The 24,316-nt window shown below is 38.7% G+C and overlaps 1 protein-coding gene across 1 annotated transcript; it reads left to right on the forward strand.

The window, feature by feature from the left end:
- Positions 1 to 22,012: 22,012 nt before the first annotated feature.
- Positions 22,013 to 24,091, forward strand: LOC149940912 (uncharacterized). The gene has a single exon (XM_090179391.1). It carries the CDS (start codon positions 22,013 to 22,015, stop codon positions 24,089 to 24,091), a length of 2,079 nt encoding a protein of 692 aa, XP_090035517.1.
- Positions 24,092 to 24,316: the final 225 nt, after the last annotated feature.

The following is a 24,316-nucleotide window of genomic DNA, read 5'->3' on the forward strand; positions in this document are numbered from 1 at the left end:
TATAAGTAAGAAGCGATTTTCATTCCGTCCCTCCGTAGGAACCTATGGAGAGTGGGGGAGGGGGTAAAATTGAAAGTTCGTTGTAGAAATAATTATCTATTTGGAGATCAACACTTTTACAGTAAAATAAATGATCATCCATTTTGCGTTCGCGGACAAATTCGACGAATCCTTCGTCAAATGCCTACACGATAACGGAAGCAGTAGCAGGCGACGCGTTATTTACTTGGTTTTGCTTTGAAAGTGTGGAAGATATTCAAGTTACGTAATGACTGAAACATTAATATCTTCGAAAATAATTAAGTAAAAAGATGTTACAGATTTTTCTTTTTACTTAGGGGTAAATTAGGTAAGTCGTAAATATTATAGTGATATGTTTTAGGAAAATGAAAATTTCACAAGCAAATATTCCTAAAGTTGCGTTGGGTACAGATAACGTGTGATACAGGGTCGGTTGTTCTTACGTTAATATTTCAGTAATTAGCTGTTTGAATTGTTTGTTATATTTGGGTATAAATAATTCCAGTTGTTAAAAGCAGTTCAGTTAAACAACTCTCTAGTATTCGTCGGGATAAAATAAATCTATTTTTGTTTTTTTTTTTTTTTTTCATTACAGTGGAATCCACGACGAGAAAATAGTAAGCGGGTTTGATGGGATTTTTAAATTGCTGTAGCATCGTTCCATCTCTTTCATTATTCTTCGTGTATCTCGCTTTACGTATATTAAAAGAGTATGTACTTAAATGATTCAATCACTATAACTAGACGCCGAGCCCTTTTCGCCATTGAATTGGAGAATAGTACCGTTAGAATGACATAGGCGCGTTTTTGGAAGTCGTGGTTTCACGAAACAAATTCTGAAATTTCGAGTCGGCGCACTCAGCCGTCAACTCTATCATTATACGGGTGGCGCCATCGATAACTTTCAAGGTACATTAGTACTATTAATGCGATTGTATAGTAAATAATTCCCGCCGCTAGCAACGGATGGCGCCACCGGTTATAACTTTAATGAAACATTTAAATTGAAATCTATCGTAATAATCCAAACTTAGACGACTTGACAAACACTTTTTTCTTTTGGTTTTTTTTTACTTTGTAAAATTCACTTAATCCCCCCCACAACGTACTCATTTCGCTACGCCACTGCCCCCCCCCCCTCCCGTATGGAGATCTGGGGGCATGAAATCCAAACATACACAAAAAACGGGGTCTAAATGCGAGTTCGGACTTTCCTTATTTATTAGGAAGAAACGATATTAGTTCCCCCCCGCTATCCATAGGTGCCTACGGGGGGGGGGCGTAGGAACCTATGGATATCGGGGGGGGGGGATCCAAACATATACTCGCGCTAAAAACAAGGTCTAAATGAGAGTTCGAATTTCCTTTCGTTTAATATCAGAAAAGTTAAACTCGCAATTCGTCCCAGTTTTCAGCCCGAGTATGTGGTTGGATTTCATCCCCCCACTCTCCATAGGTTTCCTACGGGGGAAGGAACGAACCTCGCTTCGAAGGACGAAGTGAGAACGCTTTCAGATCACTCGCGAACGCATTTAGGTTGAATATCTCCGTGCGCTCATTTCTCTACGAGGACGTTCTCCTTCTCATGTATATGTACATGTATATATATATATATATATATGAACCTGGCACTTAGCCAAAAACCACAACAGTGAGAAGACCAACGTTCTTCTCGAGAAAAGCTCGGACGGAAATATTCAATGGGATGCGTTCGCGACTGATCTGATAGCGTTCTCAGTTATTGGTGAGAAACGAGATTCGTTCCTTCCCCCGTAGGAACCTATGGAGAGCGGGGGGGGTGTGAAAAATCCAAACACAAACTCCGGCTAAAAACGGGGTCTAAATGAAAGTTTGATTTTTCTAATATTAAACAAAAGGATCGAGATAAATATACATTATATATATATATATATATATATATATATATATATATATATATATATATCTCTCTCTCTCTCTCTCTCTTTCTCTCTTTCTCTCTTTCTCTCTTTCTCTCTTGAATGAACCTGGCACTTAGCCAAAAACAACAACAGTGAGAACGTATTTAGGTTGAATATCTCCGTGCGCTCATTTCTCTACGAGGACGTTCTCCTTCTCATGTATATGAACATATATATATATATATATATATATATATATATATATATATATATATATATACATATATATATATAAAATAATATATATGTACATATATATAAGAAGGAGAACGTCCTCGTAGAGAAATGTGCGCGCGGAGATAATCAATCGAATGCGTTCGCGAGTGATCTGATAGCGTTCTCACTTTTGAGTCAGAATCGAGATTCGTTCCTTCCCCCGTAGAAACCTATGGAGAAAAGGGGGTCGAAATCCAAATACCAACTCGCGCTAAAAACGGGGTCTAAATGCGAGTTGCACTTCTTTTCTCATTTATTAGTAAAAAACGAGATTCGTCCCCCCCCCCCCCCCGATATCCATAGGTTCTTACGGGGCGTAGGAACCTATGGATATCGGGGGGGGGGGGGAAGAATCCAAACATATACTCGTGCTAAAAACAAGGTCTAAATGAGAGTTCGAATTTCCTTTCGTTTAATATCAGAAAAGTTAAACTCGCAATTCGACCCAGTTTTCAGCCCGAGTATGTGGTTGGATTTCATCCCCCCACTCTCCATAGGTTTCCTACGGGGGAAGGAACGAACCTTGCTTCGAAGGAAGAAGTGAGAACGCTTTCAGATCACTCGCGAACGCATTTAGGTTGAATATCTCGGCGCGCTCATTTCTCTACGAGTACGTTCTACTTCTTATGTATATGTACATGTATATTATTTTATATATATATATATATATATATATATATATATATATATATATATATATATATTTATACATGTAAATATACATGAGAAGGAGAACGTCCTCGTAGAGAAATGTGCGCGAGGAAATATTCAATCGAATGCGTTCGCGAGTGATCTGATAGCGTTCTGACTTTTTAGTGAGAAACGAGATTAGTGCCTTCCCCCGTAGAAACCTATGGAGAACGGGGGGGGGGGGGCAAAATCCAAATACCAACTTGCGCTAAAAACGGGGTCTAAATGCGAATTGGACTTCTTTTCTCATTTATTAATAAGAAGCGAGGTTCGTCGTCTTCCCCCCCCCCCGTAGGAATCATTGGATAGGGGGGGGTGAAAAATCCAAACACATACTCCGGCTAAAAACGGGGTCTAAATGAAAGTTTGATTTTTCTAATATTAAACAAAAGGATCGAGATAAATATACATTATATATATATATATATATATATATATATATATATATATATATATATATATATATATATCTCTCTCTCTCTTTCTCTCTTTCTCTCTTGAATGAACCTGGCACTTAGCCAAAAACAACAACAGTGAGAACGTATTTAGGTTGAATATCTCCGTGCGCTCATTTCTCTACGAGGACGTTCTCCTTCTCATGTATATGAACATATATATATATATATATATATATATATATATATATATATATATACATATATATATATAAAATAATATATATGTACATATATATAAGAAGGAGAACGTCCTCGTAGAGAAATGTGCGCGCGGAGATAATCAATCGAATGCGTTCGCGAGTGATCTGATAGCGTTCTCACTTTTGAGTCAGAATCGAGATTCGTTCCTTCCCCCGTAGAAACCTATGGAGAAAAGGGGGTCGAAATCCAAATACCAACTCGCGCTAAAAACGGGGTCTAAATGCGAGTTGCACTTCTTTTCTCATTTATTAGTAAAAAACGAGATTCGTTCCCCCCCCCCCCCCGATATCCATAGGTTCTTACGGGGCGTAGGAACCTATGGATATCGGGGGGGGAAGAATCCAAACATATACTCGTGCTAAAAACAAGGTCTAAATGAGAGTTCGAATTTCCTTTCGTTTAATATCAGAAAAGTTAAACTCGCAATTCGACCCAGTTTTCAGCCCGAGTATGTGGTTGGATTTCATCCCCCCACTCTCCATAGGTTTCCTACGGGGGAAGGAACGAACCTTGCTTCGAAGGAAGAAGTGAGAACGCTTTCAGATCACTCGCGAACGCATTTAGGTTGAATATCTCGGCGCGCTCATTTCTCTACGAGGACGTTCTACTTCTTATGTATATGTACATGTATATTATTTTATATATATATATATATATATATATATATATATATATATATTTATACATGTAAATATACATGAGAAGGAGAACGTCCTCGTAGAGAAATGTGCGCGAGGAAATATTCAATCGAATGCGTTCGCGAGTGATCTGATAGCGTTCTGACTTTTTAGTGAGAAACGAGATTAGTGCCTTCCCCCGTAGAAACCTATGGAGAACGGGGGGGGGGGCAAAATCCAAATACCAACTTGCGCTAAAAACGGGGTCTAAATGCGAATTGGACTTCTTTTCTCATTTATTAATAAGAAGCGAGGTTCGTCGTCTCCCCCCCCCCCCCCGTAGGAATCATTGGATAGGGGGGGGGGTGAAAAATCCAAACACATACTCCGGCTAAAAACGGGGTCTCAATGAAAGTTTTATTTTTCTAATATTAAACAAAAGGATCGCGATAAATATATATATATATATATGTATATATATATATATATCTCTCTCTCTCTTGAATGAACCTGGCACTTAGCCAAAAACAACAACAGTGAGAAGACGAACGTTCTCATCGAGAAATGCGCGTGACGAGATATTCAAACGAATGCGTTCGCGAGTGATCTGATAGCGTTCTCAGTTATTGGTGAGAAACGAGATTCGTTCATCATAGGTAGGCCACATACATATATTACCGTTGTTAGACTCAACAACGGGAGTATACCTATAAGGATTGGCGCTAGATTCGGTTTATCGGAAAATTGTCTGGTTGAAATATCCTTTATTGCTTTTTTTAATTTGTTTCTACTCCTCTTTGTCAGAGTCACAAACTAAACCCCCCCCCCCCTCCGGGATGGGTATGGGGCCGTTTTAACCTTTACGTAGGCCTTGGGCAAAAATCTCTCATTTACCGACTTTTCGGACTTTCGTTGGCCCTATTATTATATGGAATCGTAAGCCCTAATGTCTACTCGACTTTTCGGACTTTCGTTGGCCCTATCATTATATGGAATCGTAAGCCCTAATGTCTACTAAAATTTTCGTAGGCTCTAAGCATTTTGCCTAATCTGCCTTGCTGATGGGCGCCAATTTACCCGTCCCTGGTTTTTTTATATAGATACGGGACAAGAGACCCTGCTTTTGTGGCTCTCCCCCCCCCCCCACTAATTGGGATTTTCTTTTTCCTTTACAACTATGGCATATTAAATGTTAAAGAGTCGGTAATCGATACTTTAATATTTCCATACCTAAAAAATGCCGACGTACCGTCATTTTTTATAATTATTGGTACGTAGCCAGCGGATTGAAACTCATTTTCAAATTGAACACCTTCACGCGTCAAGGACAAGGTATTTGTAAGTTTAATTTCGTCACCCTTTTCAATATTATTCCACAGTACGAAGGTTATGGAATCTTCGTCCGTTTTTAATATTTTTGGACAATCATAAACGCGCAATTCGAATGTAGAGTTACTGGAATACTCTATCGGTTGAAATTGGCCGGAACATATAACGTACCACATATAATCATTGGAAAACGTGTACGGCATTTCTCGGTATCCGAATAGTTCTAAGGGGCCCGAGTTTGTTCTCGCGTTGAAACCCAAAGGCGGAGTATTGTCTATTAAAGTTATTAACAACATTTTACGTTCGCTATATAGATATTCGTATTTTTGATTTGAATACGTTTTCGTAGCTTCGTCGTACGCGGGCCACATATTCGCGTTATCGATGGAAGAATCGACGGGGGTGCCTATTACGATTGGCGCTAAATTTGGATTATCGGGGAATTTTCTTATTCGAAAATGACTCCATTTTAATTCGTCGACAGTATACCCTTTTGTTTGGCAAGGCGCTCCCGAGTCGATAAACAAGTCGAGATTCTCCGGGACAGTGACGCCTTTGATATAGTCCCAGCGGTATTTGGTAAAAGCGTCGCATACGTACTGTCGGGTTTTTAGATTAAACGGATACGCGTCAGACATTGCGTCAGACCACTTTAATTGGATTATTGGGTTTTTAATGATATCGTCCGTGGGGGGAACGCAATTATTATTAACCATAATTTCTTTCGGCCAGTCGCTTATAGTGTAGTGGAATTCTTCAGCCCATTTATATTTATACGTCTTTGGGGTGTTTGATCGCGAATTATTATCGCACACTTTTCGCCGTGGTTGATCATCGACGCACGTTATAACGCCGTATTGATACTTAAGCGTCCCATTATCGAAAGACAATGTCCTAGGTTTGCACGTTGTAATTTTACACGATAATACGCCATCTTTTTCCACGATACCTTCGTCGCAATGAATTCGCGTACCAACATCGTTGGCGCACTGAATATAATTATGACTATCAACGGTTAACTGCGCGGAGCGTTTGTTAAAACAGGGCGATTTGGTTATACATCCGCTACTTGCTTGACTGAAAACCGTATTATTAGCGCAAGTAGATTTTTCGCTTTTGTTGTTATCGCATATGTAAAATTCGTTTTCTCGTAATACCGTATCGTCAATTTGGTAATTATGTTTGTATCCGCTCAATTTATCTTCGCAAATATCGTACGGTTGGCAAGTTAGATTCTTATCTAACAGCTTGTGGTCCGGACATGTTTGTAGTTCGTATTCGCCTCTCGTCAAGCAACGTACGCGTATACGCGGATGGGTAGGTTCCTCTAACGCCCCGGCGTAAGAAGTCGATCCCGTGGAATTCGAGGGAGTATTTCTGAATAGGTTGAGCGCGTTAAATTGGGTATGCGTTAACGCCTTTAATTTATGATCGTCATTTTTACCGCATAAAGGTATTAATCCGCACGTTGGACCTTCGAAACCGGCTGGGCAGTTAAATGTCACTAAATCTAGGCCCGTTATTTTAAAACCATCACTTAGGTCAATAATTGTTCCGTGTTCTTCTTGAGTTTTATAATTTCCATCGATCCCGATTGGAAACGTTTCCGACTTGATATACGCCTTACCTTCCTCGTTTAGATATACGTTTCTAAATTTATTGGAATTTTTATTATCGCGTCCGAGGCAAAACGCTTTAGTATTCGGATTTGTTTTTAGTAAATCCGAGAATATAGAATCTAAATCGCTCGTACGTTTAATTCTATTTATGGTCCAAATTATCAATAATAGTAATATCAAAATAACGGACAAAGTTATAAAACCTAAATCCATCGTAATTGCGGTTCACTATATACTATACTATACTATACTATATAACGGGCACGTCAACGGCATATCGCGCCAATAACTACGCCGAGTAACTACGGAACCAATATCGTCCTACTCTATACGATCTACTCGTTTTATTAAATCAGCTGCTTTTCCAAAACCCTAGCTGCCCCCCCCCCCTCCCTCCGATTTATAATTCGAAACAAGTACTATGGAACCAGTTGGTAAAATATACACGTTGGAGTATATGAGAGGTTTTCAAGCTACTATCAGCGCCCCAGAACCCGCACGGTCAAATGGTACGAGACCGGCGAAATCTATGGGCGAAAACGTTGAAATATGGGCGGAAAAATCTATACATCAGCGACCCAACGTGTACGTCAAAGCTAGCAAACGCGATGAATGCTTTATCGTGCCGACGGTGGATTCTCTATTTGAAACGGCGCCTCACATGAAAGTTTTCGGAAATATGAACGAAGTCGAATATTCTGGCAACGCCATGTTTAAGGAACCGATTATCGCCAAGCAGTCTACCATCCGCCACGCCAATCGGATCATAAATGGCGTGTACGTGAATCGAAGACAATATTGGAGTTCGGAAATTGACGTTTTCTTTAACGAAGATAAATTTTCTACAAAATATTTTGAAGGAGCGCGTCACGAATCGGTCAACGTTATAACCAGAGTAGACTTTTTGGGTCGGCCAAATCAGAGAATAACGTCAAAATTGCGAATTTTTAGATCAAAATTTAATTGTCGCGGCGCGGAATTCGCATTAACTGGGTCTATCGAAGTGCCCTTGGATAAAATGATACCGCTGTCGGATATTAAAAGCGGAAATACCAAAAAAATTATTTATTGGAGCGTACTTTTGAGGATTGACGGTCTGAATTACGAATTTAGAGTCGCGTTTAGAAAGAAAATTGACTCAAATAGCAATTACGTCGAATGTAATATCGAGTGCGAAGACCCAACCATCGACGGGCAATCGTTCACCGAAGGCTTTTACGTTTTGTATAACTACTACAAGCATCAGTACGAGTCGCGAAATCGACACATTAATCCTATTTACAACGATTGCGACTTTGAAAAGTTATCGGCGCTAAATAATAAACAAAAACAAATCGCCGCTACGATCGTCCACGTCCCTCGGGTTCGCGATGGAAGCTTGGCCGCCACCACCACGGTTGAATTAAAAATGCGCCAATTTGTTAAGTTTATCGGTCTCGCGTCGTATATAAATTTCATAGATGATAAATCTGTTTATTGTTCCGAATCTTTTGATCGATTAACTATAACCGAATATTGTCATAACGCCACCGATGCATTGGAAACGGAAGCTAATCACGATATGCTTTTTTAATACTCGGATGTATATGGCCCCGCTATTCCGAGGAGTAGTAGAAGTAGTAGTAGTAGTAGTAGTAGTAGTAATAGTAGTAGCAATAGTACTAGTAGTTTCGAAACAGTAGCGTCTCCCCCCCCCCCTCCCCCCAAAAAAAACACAATTATTTTTTTAGTTTTTGTTAGTATTTGGTTTCGAAATTGTGAGTGTGACTTATTTTTCTAATTCTCATTTAATAACCGACATTTAAAAAAAAAATTTATTTACAATTTATATATTATACAACATTTTGTCAATGTAGTATTTAATGGTGGTATAGTTTTGAACATAAATAAAATGTAACTTTAAGTGTATTCGTCTTTTGGATTTCATTATTATTATTATAAAATAACTTTAAGTATGAACTTCCACGGTTCCGTTGAATTGCCAGACTTAATTGTCCATCCCAAATATTACAAAATCGTAACGCAATTTAGCGTACGATTGTATTATAACGTGATTGAGTTGGAGAAATTAACATTAGATCCTGATTTTCAAGTCGATGTGGTTCTTGAAAATCGACACGAGTCCATGCGCGCCGTATTGGAGCCATTTTATTGCAAAAATTTGGCTATCGGAAGCGGAATGAAGCCTCACCTAACGAGTTATTGGTTCGAAGCAACTACGCCAATATATACTATCGAGCAGAACGGACCTCGGTACGTTATATGGACTAAAGACGATCCATTAACCGTTTGTTCCACGTATCTCGATCGCGTTGATGAATACGATTTGTATAACGCCGTTCGTAGGGCTATCAGCTGGGCATCGTCTATAGATAAATATCGCTCTATCATCGTTTTCGATTTAGATCGGACACTTATAGACGACGATGGTCGCAAATTGAAAAATGCCGACGTGATGTTACGTTGCGCTCGACGCGCCTACGATTTGGTAGTATTATGGTCTCACGGTTCTTCGCTTCACGTAGACGAACACGTATTTAAGTTTATCGAAGATTACGAGTCCCACGAAAAGAAAAGTTTATTCGATTTGGTGTTAAGTAATAATAGTACAGACCCGAAAGCGAATAAAAATTTATTATACTTATATAACTATTTTACAAACTGCAAGTTTACCAAATCGGTATTAGTTGACGATTCGCTTTGTAACTGGACGCCCGAATATACGCGATTTATAGTACCTACGACTAACGATGTATACGGAGCATTGTCTTTACTGTAAATTTTTATTTTATTTATAAGTACCCTAATTTCCGACGTATAAGGCGCTCTTTTTTATTCCGTACTGCTAATCAGAAAAAATAGGGGGTGAAACCAATGCCCCCCCCCCCACAAACAACAACGGGCGCTATATATCTCAGAACAATATTTCAATTTATTTTATTACCATGGTGAATTAGTAAATACAATATTTCATTTTATTATTCAGCGAGATTGATCCGGATAATTACTAGATTTCTTTTATGATGTTAATATATCACTAAATCCACTAAATCAACCAATATATGGGCATTATAAAACTGATGGCGTAATACTTGTATGGGTATTGCCGAATATATTTAGTATACCCGCGTAGCTATGTAAGGGGGAGTGGGGGTGGAGGGATCGGGCTCAACGCGGAGATATATTTTAATACGGCTATATTACGAATGAAAAACCGATTATAAAGAGTTTTATTCTATTTTAATTTACTACGCAATCAACTTAAACAAGGAAGTTATCGAATGTTTTACAAAAAAAATGTTTTTCGATCTAGTTACGTGTGGTTGGTCACCGTTGAACGCGCAATTTAAATTGGAGTTTAATATAAATTTAACGGTATCGGCCCATCGACCTACCAGCGTCGGAGTTTCGAAAATTATAGGATACACGGTGTTGTTGTATATAAATCCGACGATAATACCGTCCATATTTCTAAATGACTCCATCAGTTTGTCGCAATCTCGACTCACGTACGTCGAATACGTCCATCTGAAGAGAGCCCACCCACCCCCAAAAAAAGGCGGAGATTAGTATTATACGACGAATATATATATATATATATATATATATATATATATATATATATATATATATATATATATATATATATATATATATATATGTATACATACTTGTTTTGATGAAACGCGAACCAAGTTGATTTTGGTGGGACTATAAACCAATAATCCCCAGTATAAGTTGCAGCTTTAATGGGTTTGTTAAATTTGTAATTTAATTTTCTGTCGCCAAGTTCCCGGCATTCTAATATAACTTTGCAGTCTTTAGTTATGCTGGTCAAAATATAAAATGACTCGATAATGCTTATGTGGTATCGCGATATAAGCTCTATAAACTGTTCCGGCGTGATAGTTGGTAATTTCATAATCGCAGTGACGAGTTTAAACGACTCTACCGTTAGGTGTCCACGGTTTTGAAATAAATGTTTATTCTTTTTAATACTGTATTTTTCGTGAGTCGCCAAGTTGATTGGGAGTTTAACCCTCGATTTGTTGTATTCGTTTATAAATTGCTCGATTAATTCCAATTCTTTAATGGTTCGAAAGTTGTTTACGAATAAATGATATTGCCCTCGCGCGTAATATTTGGCAAACATCATCATTATAATTGTTATACCAAAATCAGAAACGTTCATAGGAATGTCGATTTTGCTCCAACGATACAATCGTGTACCAACGCTATATCCGTTCAAACTCGATTGGGTATTCAAAATTGGATCTAGTTCGTCGATGGCGTCTTCGCTTTCGTCCAATTCGCAATGGGCTCCGGCTTTTACGTTATATAGAAACGAGTAAATCGACGAAATATCGTTAGTACGGAAAGACAGCAAAAACGAAATTAAATCTATAGCGAAAATAAAAAAAAATACAAAAATACAAAGAATTAGATTCGGGATATGTAACGAGTTTATTGCGTTTCGTTTTCTTATACACAACGTGACAATCATTTTAAACTGTGATTATAAATCAATACATCATCGGCAATATCTTCTAATGCTCTACTAAACGCGTTAGCCTCAAAAATGGGTGGTTTGTAAACGATTGGTTCCATTTTCTTAGGTTGATCGATTTTATATTTAATTTCGCGTTGGATGTCTCCTAGATTGTAGTTCCGCTCAAATAGATCGCGCAAATCAATCAACGGGTTATCTAATATTTCAGCAAAATAAGTATACGCGTGAAGTTGGGCCATTTGATAGTTGTACTCTTTCGAGTTGTAAAGATCATTTAATCCGCCGCGATCGTTTAACGCCAGCGCTATAAAATTCAAGTCACTACATACGAGAAATAAAGTTGGTATCGTTTTTATAGATTTCAGGAACGCGATTGTTTTTTCCAAGTTCGTAGCTAAGGCTAAATTGTTTAGCATCGGTAGAACCAATTGAATATCTTTCGGTATTGGCGCGCTTTGGTATTCAAACATTAAATAGTGAACGTAGTAGAAAATTAAATTCGAATAAGAACATCGATCCCAACAAACATTTTCGGCCCGAGTATATTGTTGGAGCATCATGTACTCTAATGATTTAATCGGGCAGCAATTGTATTCCGAGCCGCGAGTGATTCGCGGACATAAATCGTTAATTTTAATACACTGACGATTCATACTGTTGGCCAATGTACTTTTTCCAGTACCGCTCATACCGTCGATACATATTTCCGTACACTTTGACCACCCATCGAGTTTGGAAAAGATTTCCGAAGCTGTCGGTGTCGGTTTTTTATCAATAGTTCGTCTGGAATTTTCGTTATAAGTGCATATTGGCCATTCCGGTTCGTAGTGTATAATCGAATGTCGAACTTCGTCGCTATAAATTGGCTTTTGGAGGTCAAGGTCTTTTTTCTCTTCTTCACCAACGATAGTTCGAACGTCTAATTGGTGGTCCATTATTAATTTTATTATATATTATTTACTGTTTAGAAAATAGTGATATATTTATAAAGTTGGGGGTGGGGGTTGGTGGGACTGGAAATAAATATATTTATCATTACCAGACTCGGCGTTCATAATGTCGTTGACTGATGGGCGGGATGTCGAATTATATACTAATTTTACAAATAAATATCCATACGCGCACTCTAGACCGTATAAAACCGACGTACGCGGCGATATTAAGAAATTGACGCTCGATGGGAATCAATTTATAACTATAGCGGTCACTGGTATTCCGGATGGTGTCTCGCCAGATGCTAACGAAGCGATAGTGTCTAAAGGAGTGCCGCGGCGTCTTTATATATTTTCCGATCGTCCTTTAACGACTGATTATATTAAAACTATAGATGAGTTTTACGGCAAAGACCCTTATCCAATTCTGACCGTCTCTAATACGATATACGGAAACGTTAAAGACCCCCCGAAAAATAATTTCTACTGGTTTAGAGGGCAACCGAATACCGATTCGTCGTTTGTTGAATATCGATACGCTCAAAAACGACATCAGATCTCGAATATAGCGTACGACGAACTAACCGGAAACGTACATCGTCTAATATTGCCCGCCAGCGTATCTATGTTGGTTTTGATCATGCCTCGAAATTTTATACGGACGAATTTGAAAAAGGGATATTTTCTATTTGATAATAATCTAATTGTGAGAGTTTACAGTCGCTACTTGCTATCAGCGTCGCGAGAGCAGCCGGATAATGATTTAGTGTCCGTCATTTCTACGGAAGATACGCGACTAATGAACGTCGTTAAAACATTTTTTAGCCGAATGGGAATGCATACGATCTTCTCTCCCAATTTAAACCAAATAATGGCTTACGATAAGTACATGACTATGATTGTTGGTAGTATCGCCAATATCCAAGTCCCTTAGAATGTATAGGATGGGGGGGGGGCGGTGGAGGAGGGTGATGTTTACTGATATCAGTGGTTTATATATATATATATATTTTTCGGATATAGATAGATGATTGATTCGATTTCAACGCTTCAAACGCGTTTTTTTTAAATAAATAAATAAATAAATAATTGACGCACGCAGGCACACACGCACGCACGAAGATAGGAATGGATGACATTTTAGATTCGGAGCCGGTTAAACCCAGCGACGTTGGTAATTACGGAGTTTTGATTAGCGTCCCCACAATTTATATCAATTGCGACGATGATAAAGAGGATAAATGTTTAAATAATTTACGAGTTATACCTTACGATAAATTAAAAGAATTGATGACTGTATCGTTTCAAATATCGTCCGGAAGTCACGAAGAACAAGTAAATTTGTGCGAACGATTAACGAATATAATGATAGAATCTACAGCTGCAGCTGACAATCACCTAGAAGATGTATTAATGTTCGTTAAATTGGCCGCTAAAATGGGCAAAGATTTAGACGTAAAAGACGATTACGTGGATTCAACCACGCAATCTATTAGTTTCGATATCATTCGGAATTATATAAACGATCCGGAGACGGGACTATTGTCTTCTACCGAACCAACGCGATGGAATGGCGCGTGTTTGTACTCCCAATTGCCTGACGAACAAGGTACGTTGGCTCGATCGCAAACGAACGACACTGATCTAAATAGAATTTACTATTGTTTATCGCGTTACGAATCTACTTTGCTATTTAAACCGGGATACGTATACGATAAAACGATTAAAGTCGCTAATTTAGGCGTATTTTACACGTGTCTTTTGCATTATTCGAGACCTATAGAAAATATGTGCTCTAACGATATCAAAGCGAATATGCTAAGTTTCGTTATGGATTTAGTAGTTAGAAGTCGGGTAATTCAAGCTTGGAGAAAAGAACGCGCCAGCAAACTATTACTTTCTGATCTAATAAAAAATTACGATGGCAATAATCATATAATCGCCATGTGCAGACTAGATACTCCAAAAGCTAGAGCTAAATATTTAATCGGTCAGCTAGCGAAAGCCCCCGAAGTTTCCAAATTCATTAAACACATATCCTACGAGTCGTACGAAGCTTTACTAGAAGGGTCCAGACAAAGGATCGCGGACTCGGATTATTACGTTTTGGGTAATAAATTCCTAACATCCGCGGCTACGGAGCAAGGATTCGCGTCGTTAAGGAAACTTTACGAGGAATCACGACAAAATGATACAAAAAGCGACATAAATAATTTACTAAGCCAGATATGAGTTACAAAAAAAAACACACACACCCATTTAGTTGGTCGTTTTTTTTATTTTTTATTGCGAATATTGATATGTAAGTAACGCGTGTATTGGAGGTGAAGGGAAAGATAATTTATCAAGTCTATAGTATTTAAGTTTAGAAGAGAATAAAAAAAATAATTAATATTTAATCGTCATAGTCTCCGGTATTTACAGTTATTTCTTGATTCAAGCTATTTAATTTTTCTTGAATATCTTTGAATGCTGTAGATTGCGCTAACAAGGCAACGATTTGATCTATGTTATTGGGATTATTGAATAGTTGCTTCATCGATTGAAACGTGGCGTTCTCCTTCGACGTGGTTGGCGGCTTGTACTCGCTAATATGAGCTACTTCATGACGACTGATATTTCCCAACTTGTACCCGTCTTTAAGCTCCACGGGAATGACGCGTTCAAATAAATTGATGTTGTTGGCATCAACACCGGTAACTGCAACTTCCGCGTTATTTAGTGTGATAGTTAATGAACCATCGGTACGGTTAACGGCGTTAGTTGATTTGTTTGACTTGTACATTGTTGTTCCAATAAGAGCCGACGTTGGACCAGATATATTTGATTTTAACTTGCATACTAAACCGTCGTCCGATCTGAATGCCAACCACGCGTGCTTTTCAAATGTACCAATTACCGCGACTGTCAAATTTGGCTTGTAGTAGATATACGAAGGTCCAAACCCGTCTTTCTTCTTCTGGATGTAACTCGTTTCGATACGTTCCGCCGTAGCTGTTACCGTTTTTACGTTATTGAATAGTTTATTAATCAACGTTATACGTTCAAAGTAGTTTGAAGATAAAACGCAATCTTTTATATTGGTTTGGATAATATCTAATACTTTATTTTTTGTAGACATTAAGACATCCAACAAAAGGTATTCTTCTTTTCCTAACGACGCTTTCAGTATCATGTTTTTTTGTAAGTCCTTTTCGGTGCTCAAAGGTGGCAGAATAAATTGGTATCCGTCGAAGATCATAGTTAGACAGTTGGTTATTAACACCGTCGAACGTTTGAAATTGGAAATTTGAATTCTTACGTAATCTTCTCGTTTCGTGTCGATTTCGTCTTCTTCGTATTCGGCGTCTTTAAATTTTAATTCACCAATTAGCTTGTACATTTTGGGCGATAGCTCGATACCGTTTTCCACGATAAACCGTAAAGCCTTAACATCGTCTTTATCGCTACGACTCAAATTGCTCGCGAACAAATCCAAAGTTTTGATATATTCGACTAGGATTCCACCATTACTTAATTGTCCGACGCTTTTGGGTTTTTTTTCATGCTTTACCAATTTATTCGTATCGATAAAATCATTCGGCGTGACAAATCTCGAATGCGTAGCCAAGAAATATTTTAAATGTTCCTTTTGAAATTGTAAATTGACATTTGCTTTTTCAAAATCGGCAAATAGTCGCGCCACGATTGTCATAAATATCGAACGTTTACATTGCAATTTATAGTTCTCGTTAGCCGCGATGGTCGCTGCATCTTCAGCGCCAATTTCGTCTCCGTTGGGTTCGGTATCGAAATCCCGGGGTTTTGCAATTTTAGTTGGTAGTTGTTGCGTTGTCGCTTCATCCAAATAAGATACGAACGAGTTGGGAATTATTAGCTGCTTCGCCGTACTGATAACTTTTATATCATTATAAGCGCGCCATAATATCTTGATAAATTGATATAAATTTACAGTCGCGGACACGGCTTTACGCTTTTTCGACTCGGTAGCGGATAAATAACTTGGCGACGGTACGATGGCTGGCACTGATGATACGGTAGAAACGTTGGATACAATAATTGGAGAGCTCGGAGGTGGTCCTTCACTAACAATTACACTTTCACTCGTCGACGATTCCATTTTAAGTTAATTTGAAAGAAAAGCAGTTACAATGTACGTCTACGTGTTAACAAACGATACTATTTTGGAAATAACCGGACGTGTCGCTAATGTTGGCGCTATATATGTGTGTGTGGATAAAGCTAACGCTCGAATAGTTTGATATCAATGTCATCCAAATCAAATCGTATACGGCTCAGACACGGATGTCGAAGCGATTTTTTGCGCGTTAATTTATCGGCAATAATCGTTACTATAGTTGGTTTTAAAAAGAAACCATCGTTAGGATTTACAAGCATCTTTATCTGATTTCTTTTTTCCGAATCGATACCGCTAGCAACTTTACAGACGAGTTGGAATTCGTTGTTCTCGTAATATCCGCATTCTAAAATATTAGGTATATTGTTTTTATCCGGCAAAATACGCCGAGCGTACAACTCGAACTCTTCTTTTCGTTCGTTAATGTGTAAAGACTTTAGTTTGATCCAACATCTTTTGTTTGGTATATAAGGTTCATTTTGTTCTTTCAAGATAAGACCTTCGCCACCAGCGTTCGTAACTTTATCAAATGCCCGTAAAGTTTGGCTTTGAGATACGCATTTGGTATACGCTGATATTTGGACACGTTCCGTTTCGACTAAACATTTAACGAGAAGGTTTTTACGTTCCAGTAAGGGTTTAAAATGCACGGGGATCCCGTTCACGTACTGAACGTCGAACACTTTGTACGCGGAGTTCAGTCCCTTTCGGAAACCAGTATCGCATATAGGTACGATTTGATTTCGTTCGTCGGTATATATCAATTCGCCGTCAAACACGCAATTAGTAAATCCATCAGCTAGGATTATTGGGTACGCGAATGACGCGCGGTTTAACGTTCGCGTATAAAACGCGCGTTGTTCCGCGTTGGAGACGGCACTCAGTAGTCGTTCGCCGTCGTATTTTTCTTCGTACACATAGTCGGCGTAGTTTATTTTATTCGGATCGACGGGTTTCGCGAGCATCGGTAATAACGGATCCAAAGTTACGACGGTATTATAAGTCGTCGAAGAGGCGTGAACAAATTGCGAAGCTCGGGTTCGAATATCGTTTAACATCTCCGTCGCCGTAGGCATTCGATTCGTTAAGTAGTTACTAGTCGTCGCGATCGCTAAATTTAAAGAAATTTGGTCGAGTGGTTCTTTTTGAATTTTCCGTTTTATTCTTCTTAAAGGTTTTCTTTTAATTCGAAGCATTGTTTTTTTTTTTGAACCGGGAGCTAAATAGTATATACACCGTATCGTGTTAAACCATCTCGCGCCACCCCCACTATAATCACGTCGGACAAAGATAGTTGGAAGCGTATATAGGTGCGTGGATTCCATTTTCCTACAAATAATAAAAAAAACTCATGGATTACGACGAAACAAGTAGCTCAGCATTTTTACAGTCGTCGCCAGTTCGATACGAACCAATCAGTCCGCCTCATTCGCCATCGTATTACCAGCGAAGCAGTCCCATTCATTCGCCATCATCGGACGTACCACCAACAAGTCCAACATCCGCGCCGACTTGCTCGAAAAATGTGGATAATTTTTATTTTGAGGAAGGAAGCGTCCGGCCACGCGATAACCCATGCAAATTTTATACCGAAAAAGTCGTTACGCGTAAACGCATATATGGCGAGGAGTATCGTATACCCGACGTGTTAAAAAACCAACCGAAATGTAAAATTTTGAAATTGGATCAGCCTGAATTTGTAAATATAAGTTCGTCTTTAAATGATACTACGCGATTGGAACAAAAAATTGTATATAATAAAATATTCCCAACACCTACTAAACGGCAATATTGCACCGTTATAATAAATCAAAATGATATAGGTCAACTATGCGATAATTGTTACGCTCGCAATTGCATTTGTTTGATATGAAAGAATAAAGACGATAGAATTAATATTAAATGGTTTTGAATATTATTTATGGTCCGGGGAGGTGTATTTGTCCCCCCCCCCGTTTCAATTAAGTGTTTATATTTTTTTTAGATTTGGGAGATGGCGTTGGATTTCCATTTATATTAACGTTGTTATCTGAAAATTCGTTATCGATTTCGCAGTCTGTATTAAAATCTACTTCATCATTAGCGAGAGAAATCCACTCATCACCCGAAACATCGGTTAAGACTTCTTCGCTTTCGTTATCGCTTAAATGGTGTTTTGCCGATTGATCATCGTCATAGTCGCTATAACCATCACCGCTGGAATCGTATCCGTCATTGTCGAACACCTCGTCATCGAGACGTTCTTTTATTTCTTCCTTTAACAATCCTCCATCGTTATTATTGTAGTTTGGAACGGATTCAACTTTGACATTGTCATTGACTTGTGGAACTAATTGTTTGTAGCTCATATTTATTACGTAAAATTTTGGTTCTCTAATATTATTTTATTCAACGGTTCAATCTTAAAAGGAACGGATACAATTTCTGTATAACTATATTACGCCCCTTCTTAATGATAAATAAAATTAAGTAATATCCCCCCCCCCTTCCTCACAGACACACACACACACAAACACGCGCGCGCTTTCTAGCGCGTTTAGGCAATGAGAAAAAAAATAGTTTATATCCTTAGATCTGAATCATATTTACGCGATCCGATAAATCGAGCAGTTGCTTTTGTATGTCTGTTTCGATAAATAAATTACCGTTCATTCTTGGAAGATAAATATTTATTTCGTCGTTATTAACGTACAAAGGCCAGACATTTCGAATCGCGGTAACTATATCTCGAATAGAAATTTGCGAAGTTTTTTGCGTCGGAGCCCTGTCTACGATCACGATACCATCGTCGAAAGTAAGAAACGAGCCTAATAGCTGTCTCGAAATATTCAACGGCCCTTCCCACGAAGGATTAAATACGTCGCCGTTTGAATTTCCGAATTTAATAAACATTTTTTTTTAAATCCCATTCTATAATAAACGCCGCGCTATAATATAAAATCTATATGTACGGTTAAAATTGGAAGAAGTGAGAAAAAATTGAATCTTAAAGGGTAGGTAATAATTGTAGAGCGAAACTTTCAGTTTCATTGTAAATGCTTATTAGTTGTTCTTTATATACGCTATCCGACTGGTCCAAATTCCTTATCAATTGTTTCAAACGTTCAAGGCGTAAAAACACCCCGTCCTCGATTCTGACCTCGGCTCTAAGCGCTCGAATGACGTTGGCTGGGGTATTTGTCCGGATTTTTTGAATCAAAGCGTTGATTTGTTCTTTCGGAGCGCCCTCTTCGATTCCAATATCATTTACGATCTTTATGAAATCTTCAATTCTATCTTTAGTGTTCGGGGTGTATATCGTATTTTCTTCAATCAGTCGTAAGTTTTCCAAAACACTAGCCGCGCTTATCGGCGGATTTGTTCGTAAGCTAGTGCTAAAATTGCGATTATTTATTGTCACCGTTGGAGGATCGACCGTCGCTAAATTAAACGCGATATTCGACGAGGTTATTATATTGGCTAGGTTCTTTTGTACGCGAGTTAAGGGCGAATCATTTTCAGAAAGCTCGTCTATCAAGAGCCCCAACTCTTTAAGATCTAAAGTTTTTTTCTTCACTTTTATAAGTCCCCGATAAAATAATTCACTTTGCGATTGTATCGCGCCCAATTGGGTTTTAATTTTGGTTTCGGCGTGCATAGCTAGAGTTAATTGCTTTTGAATAGACTTGGATTTAGTAATACGCTGTTTAGCTAATGCCACCGGGCTTTCGGGCAAACCGCCCAACGTCGTATCGCCGCTAAGACTGCGTATATTCGTCGACGCTTCCGAATAGCGACCCAAATTATCTAATAGATCGGATGATTGTTCTTGCAAATTTATAAACCAAGAGTTTAAAGTCGCTTTGCCTTGCTTGATTTTAGCCAAAACGGCGTTTACTTTATTGAAGGTCGCGACATTCGATTTCACCTCGTGAAGCGTAAATTTAATTTCAAATTCGCTTTCTTTCGCTTTCAGCCAATCTTTGTATTCGCTAATACTTTCGCCTATAGCTCTTGTTACTTCGTAAATATTATTTCTAATGCTATCTACGTCTAAAAACCGAGCGGATATGGATATATGACCGCTCGATTCGTTTGAAAACGGATTTGTACCATTATTGGCGCACGAACCCAACGAACACGTAAATGTTCTATCATTTGAAGTGACAGTTTGATCCATTGGTTCGCCCATTCCGTCGTTCATATAAAAAAAACCGAAACAATACAAACAAAAAAAAAACAATAAGTTTTAAATAATAGTTCTTTTATACATCAGAATATACTATTTACAATCAGTAAACATAAAACGCGAATACTAATAACATTTCATTCAAACAGGTCAATATCGCTACAATCTTCCATTTCGAACGTTGGTGCGGACGCATTTTGAACTACTTCTTCTTCTTTTTCTTCGTTCGGATTTTCGAGTAACTTAGATATATCAGACGCCAAAATATAATCCTTTTTAGAATCCGGTCGCGTTATATTATGGATATTTAAATAGGAAGGCGCGTACGGATTCAAATTAAAGTTCTCCGCCGAATCGACTATATCGCGACATCCAGCGCGACCGATAGATCGATACATATGCGTAGTTATATTTGCCAAGGTATAATCGCGTTTGACAGTCGGCAGTCTAGTTTTAACTAGTAGCGGCCTAACAATTCCTCCGTTGCTGATTTTAGATAATAAATTTGACAAGAATGTCGAAACCCCTAACACCACTACGTCAGAATCAGTATCGGATTTAAACCACGCCATGTCGATAATGGCTCCTGGATATAACGTTTCGTACATTAAATTTTGAAGCGGAGTGTAATACAACCATTTCGATCGTTCTTCGTCGGTGCCTCGTTTTCGCGCGCTTCTTAACTCGTCGCATCTGTTGATATCACTATCGATAAATGCCAAACCATTAATTAGGATACGAAGGTTTTTGTAATAATACGTATTTTTCAGCCAAAGGAAGGTATTTTTAAAATTATCTAAAAATTCAATTACGGACGAATCCGCGTTTTGGGGTCTTACATTTCCAAACTTCAACAAATAGGCGTTAAACTGCTTCCACAACACGTTCCATTCTAAAACGTTTAACGGCGAACGATCATTAAAATGCGGACCAATACAATTTTGATCCACAAAACCGGACGACATATATCCAAGCATCGACGGAAAATACGTGTCCGTATTTTTAACATTATTATTGCGTGTTACTTTGGTCACTTCATATCCGGAAGCTGCGAGTATGGAAGATTTTTTGGTGCAAGATGTACCGTCTACCGACAACGCGAACGTTGGAGCGGTAAATAGTGTCGTATCTATTCTGTCGTCGCAAATATTAATAATTTCTTGTATCGACGACATGTCTACTTATACGGAAGACGATATCGGGGCGGCCGGAAAATTTGCGGAAAGCAATAACAAAATTCGCTTAATTCGAAAGATAAATCAGAAGGCCCCGCACTTAGCCTCTTGGTTAAACGTGACTGTTCGCGATGCCACTAACGACGATTATTATATACCCTCCACCGTCAAACACGCGGCGAAAGTCGTAGATGTCGAAATAACGGAAGATTTATGCAGACGTTTATCGTGTAATCCCATCAAAGAAAAAGACGTCTGCACTCCGAATAATAAAGCCAGTTACTATTACGTCGGCGACGATAGCTACGATATACAATGCCAGCCGGCGTGTTTTAATACAGCAGCAAAAATATCGTACGACGAAGATGGATCTAGAGCGCCCGATACGCCAATGTTAAATTGGCATAATAATACGTGTCGGCTTGTCAATTCAAACATGGTTTCGTATTTAGAAAAGACCTTTTACCGATCGGATACGAAATACGAAACCCGACTGAACGACATGCCTACGGGGTTTAGTAGATCGAAAAGTCAAAACCCGTACGGTTGTGGGTTTACGTATAAATCAAACGAAGCCTATTGTAACTACTACGATCGTCATTTGGAAAAAGACGGATCGTGCGCGATGACGGTATGGGAATTGGTTTTAGATTCCGTAATTGGAATGTCTTTAATTAATACCGCGAAGTCGAGTATAAGACTACTTTCAAATGGAAACAAACCATTCGATCTACCGAGCAATTTACCAATTTTACCCGAAATACCAGCAATATATACGTTAGATGGTTGGCGAAAAAATATAAATCCGACATTCGTCGTTCCCGAGCTAATTGATACCAAGCCTAGACCACCAACGAATAAAGCGGCTTACTATAAAAATATCGGTGGTGCCAGCGGCGGCGGCGAACGCCATAAATCTAGCGACAAACCAACTTTAATTGATTTCGTAAATTACAGGCGGCGAGCTGAGATACTCTCGGAAGACGCGTCTGGTTTTACGCTCGCGCAAATGGGTCGACCTGAAAACTCTACAAATAAAACGTTAGACGCGAAACGAGACGGTTACTCGAGCTTTGAAGAGGAACGTTTTGGCGGCGATGAGGAGGGGGAACAAGATACGTCGTGGACTAAAAAAGCGAAAGAAGTGTTTTTACAGTTGCTCGAAATGATAACTACAGATCCAACGTTTTGGGCGCAAGTCGGATTTGATTTTGCTACTAGTCTCGCTTTAGACCAACTTAAGGTTTTGTGTAAGAAAATTATAGAAAAACTAACGTCGTATCTCGGAAAAGAACTTCTACATATTGGTGGATCGATAGGTACTAAAGTTTTAGCGAGCAGCGTAAAGAGTTTAGGTATTAAAATGGTGACGTCTATGGCTTTGCGAGTCGGTGCTAAAGCGGCAGTTATGTTGACAAAAATATTGAGTGCCGCGGCATCCGTTATTGGATGGATTTTAGTCGGAACGATGTTGTTGGGTCTTTTGTTTACCTTCTGGGATCCATACGGCTATAATAACTTATTTCCACCAGAAATGCCCGATATTGTAATGCAAAACGGAGAGCTGGCTTTTAGACGAGCCTTAGAAACAGCTACCGCCGATTTCCGATTTGACAATTTCGTAGCTTTGATTTTGAGCGAAGAGGAAATGATGGAGGTACAAATTGAATCGTTAATCGATCGTATTATATATTTGGACTCGTTGGTAATTAATTCCGAAGGATCTCGTATCGATAAAGGCGATGAAATAAATCTGAACGGTAACCAATCGGAAATGGATGCCGCGGAAAAACAGGCTATGGCCGAGCGAGTCAAGTTCGACCCCGAATCGTACGAACAATACAACAAACGCTTTATGCTAAGAGTCGATGTGAATAAATATTTAAACTACGTCGCAGGCGCTAGTTTGTTATTTTCTGGTGTATTGTTTATAATCGGATTGCCTATATTATGCGTTTTATTTCTACTGTTGGCTGTAATTGTACTCGCGATAGCGCGCTGCGAACTACAAAATGACTTGTTAGTGGATTTGTTTGACAAGTATAATATAAGAGGAGCCCTTCTACCAAACTATTAAGTATACCGTTTCTTTATATCAACGAGCATCGTAGCTGGGGGGAAAAAAAGGTTACTATACGCGAACAATTTTGTATTTATTGTTGTTTTGTATTTTTTTTTTGCCAATCAAATATAAACGTACGTTATAGTATAAAGTTGAACCACTCGGTAAATATGGATACGCCGAACGTGCCGCCTTTAAGATCTATCCCTTTGAGGCCGATTAACAAGGGCCAATCGAGAA

This window comes from Leiobunum rupestre, chromosome 6 (assembly GCF_980474605.1).
Source record: "Leiobunum rupestre chromosome 6, qqLeiRupe1.1.hap1, whole genome shotgun sequence".
Classification (NCBI taxonomy): domain Eukaryota; kingdom Metazoa; phylum Arthropoda; class Arachnida; order Opiliones; family Sclerosomatidae; genus Leiobunum; species Leiobunum rupestre.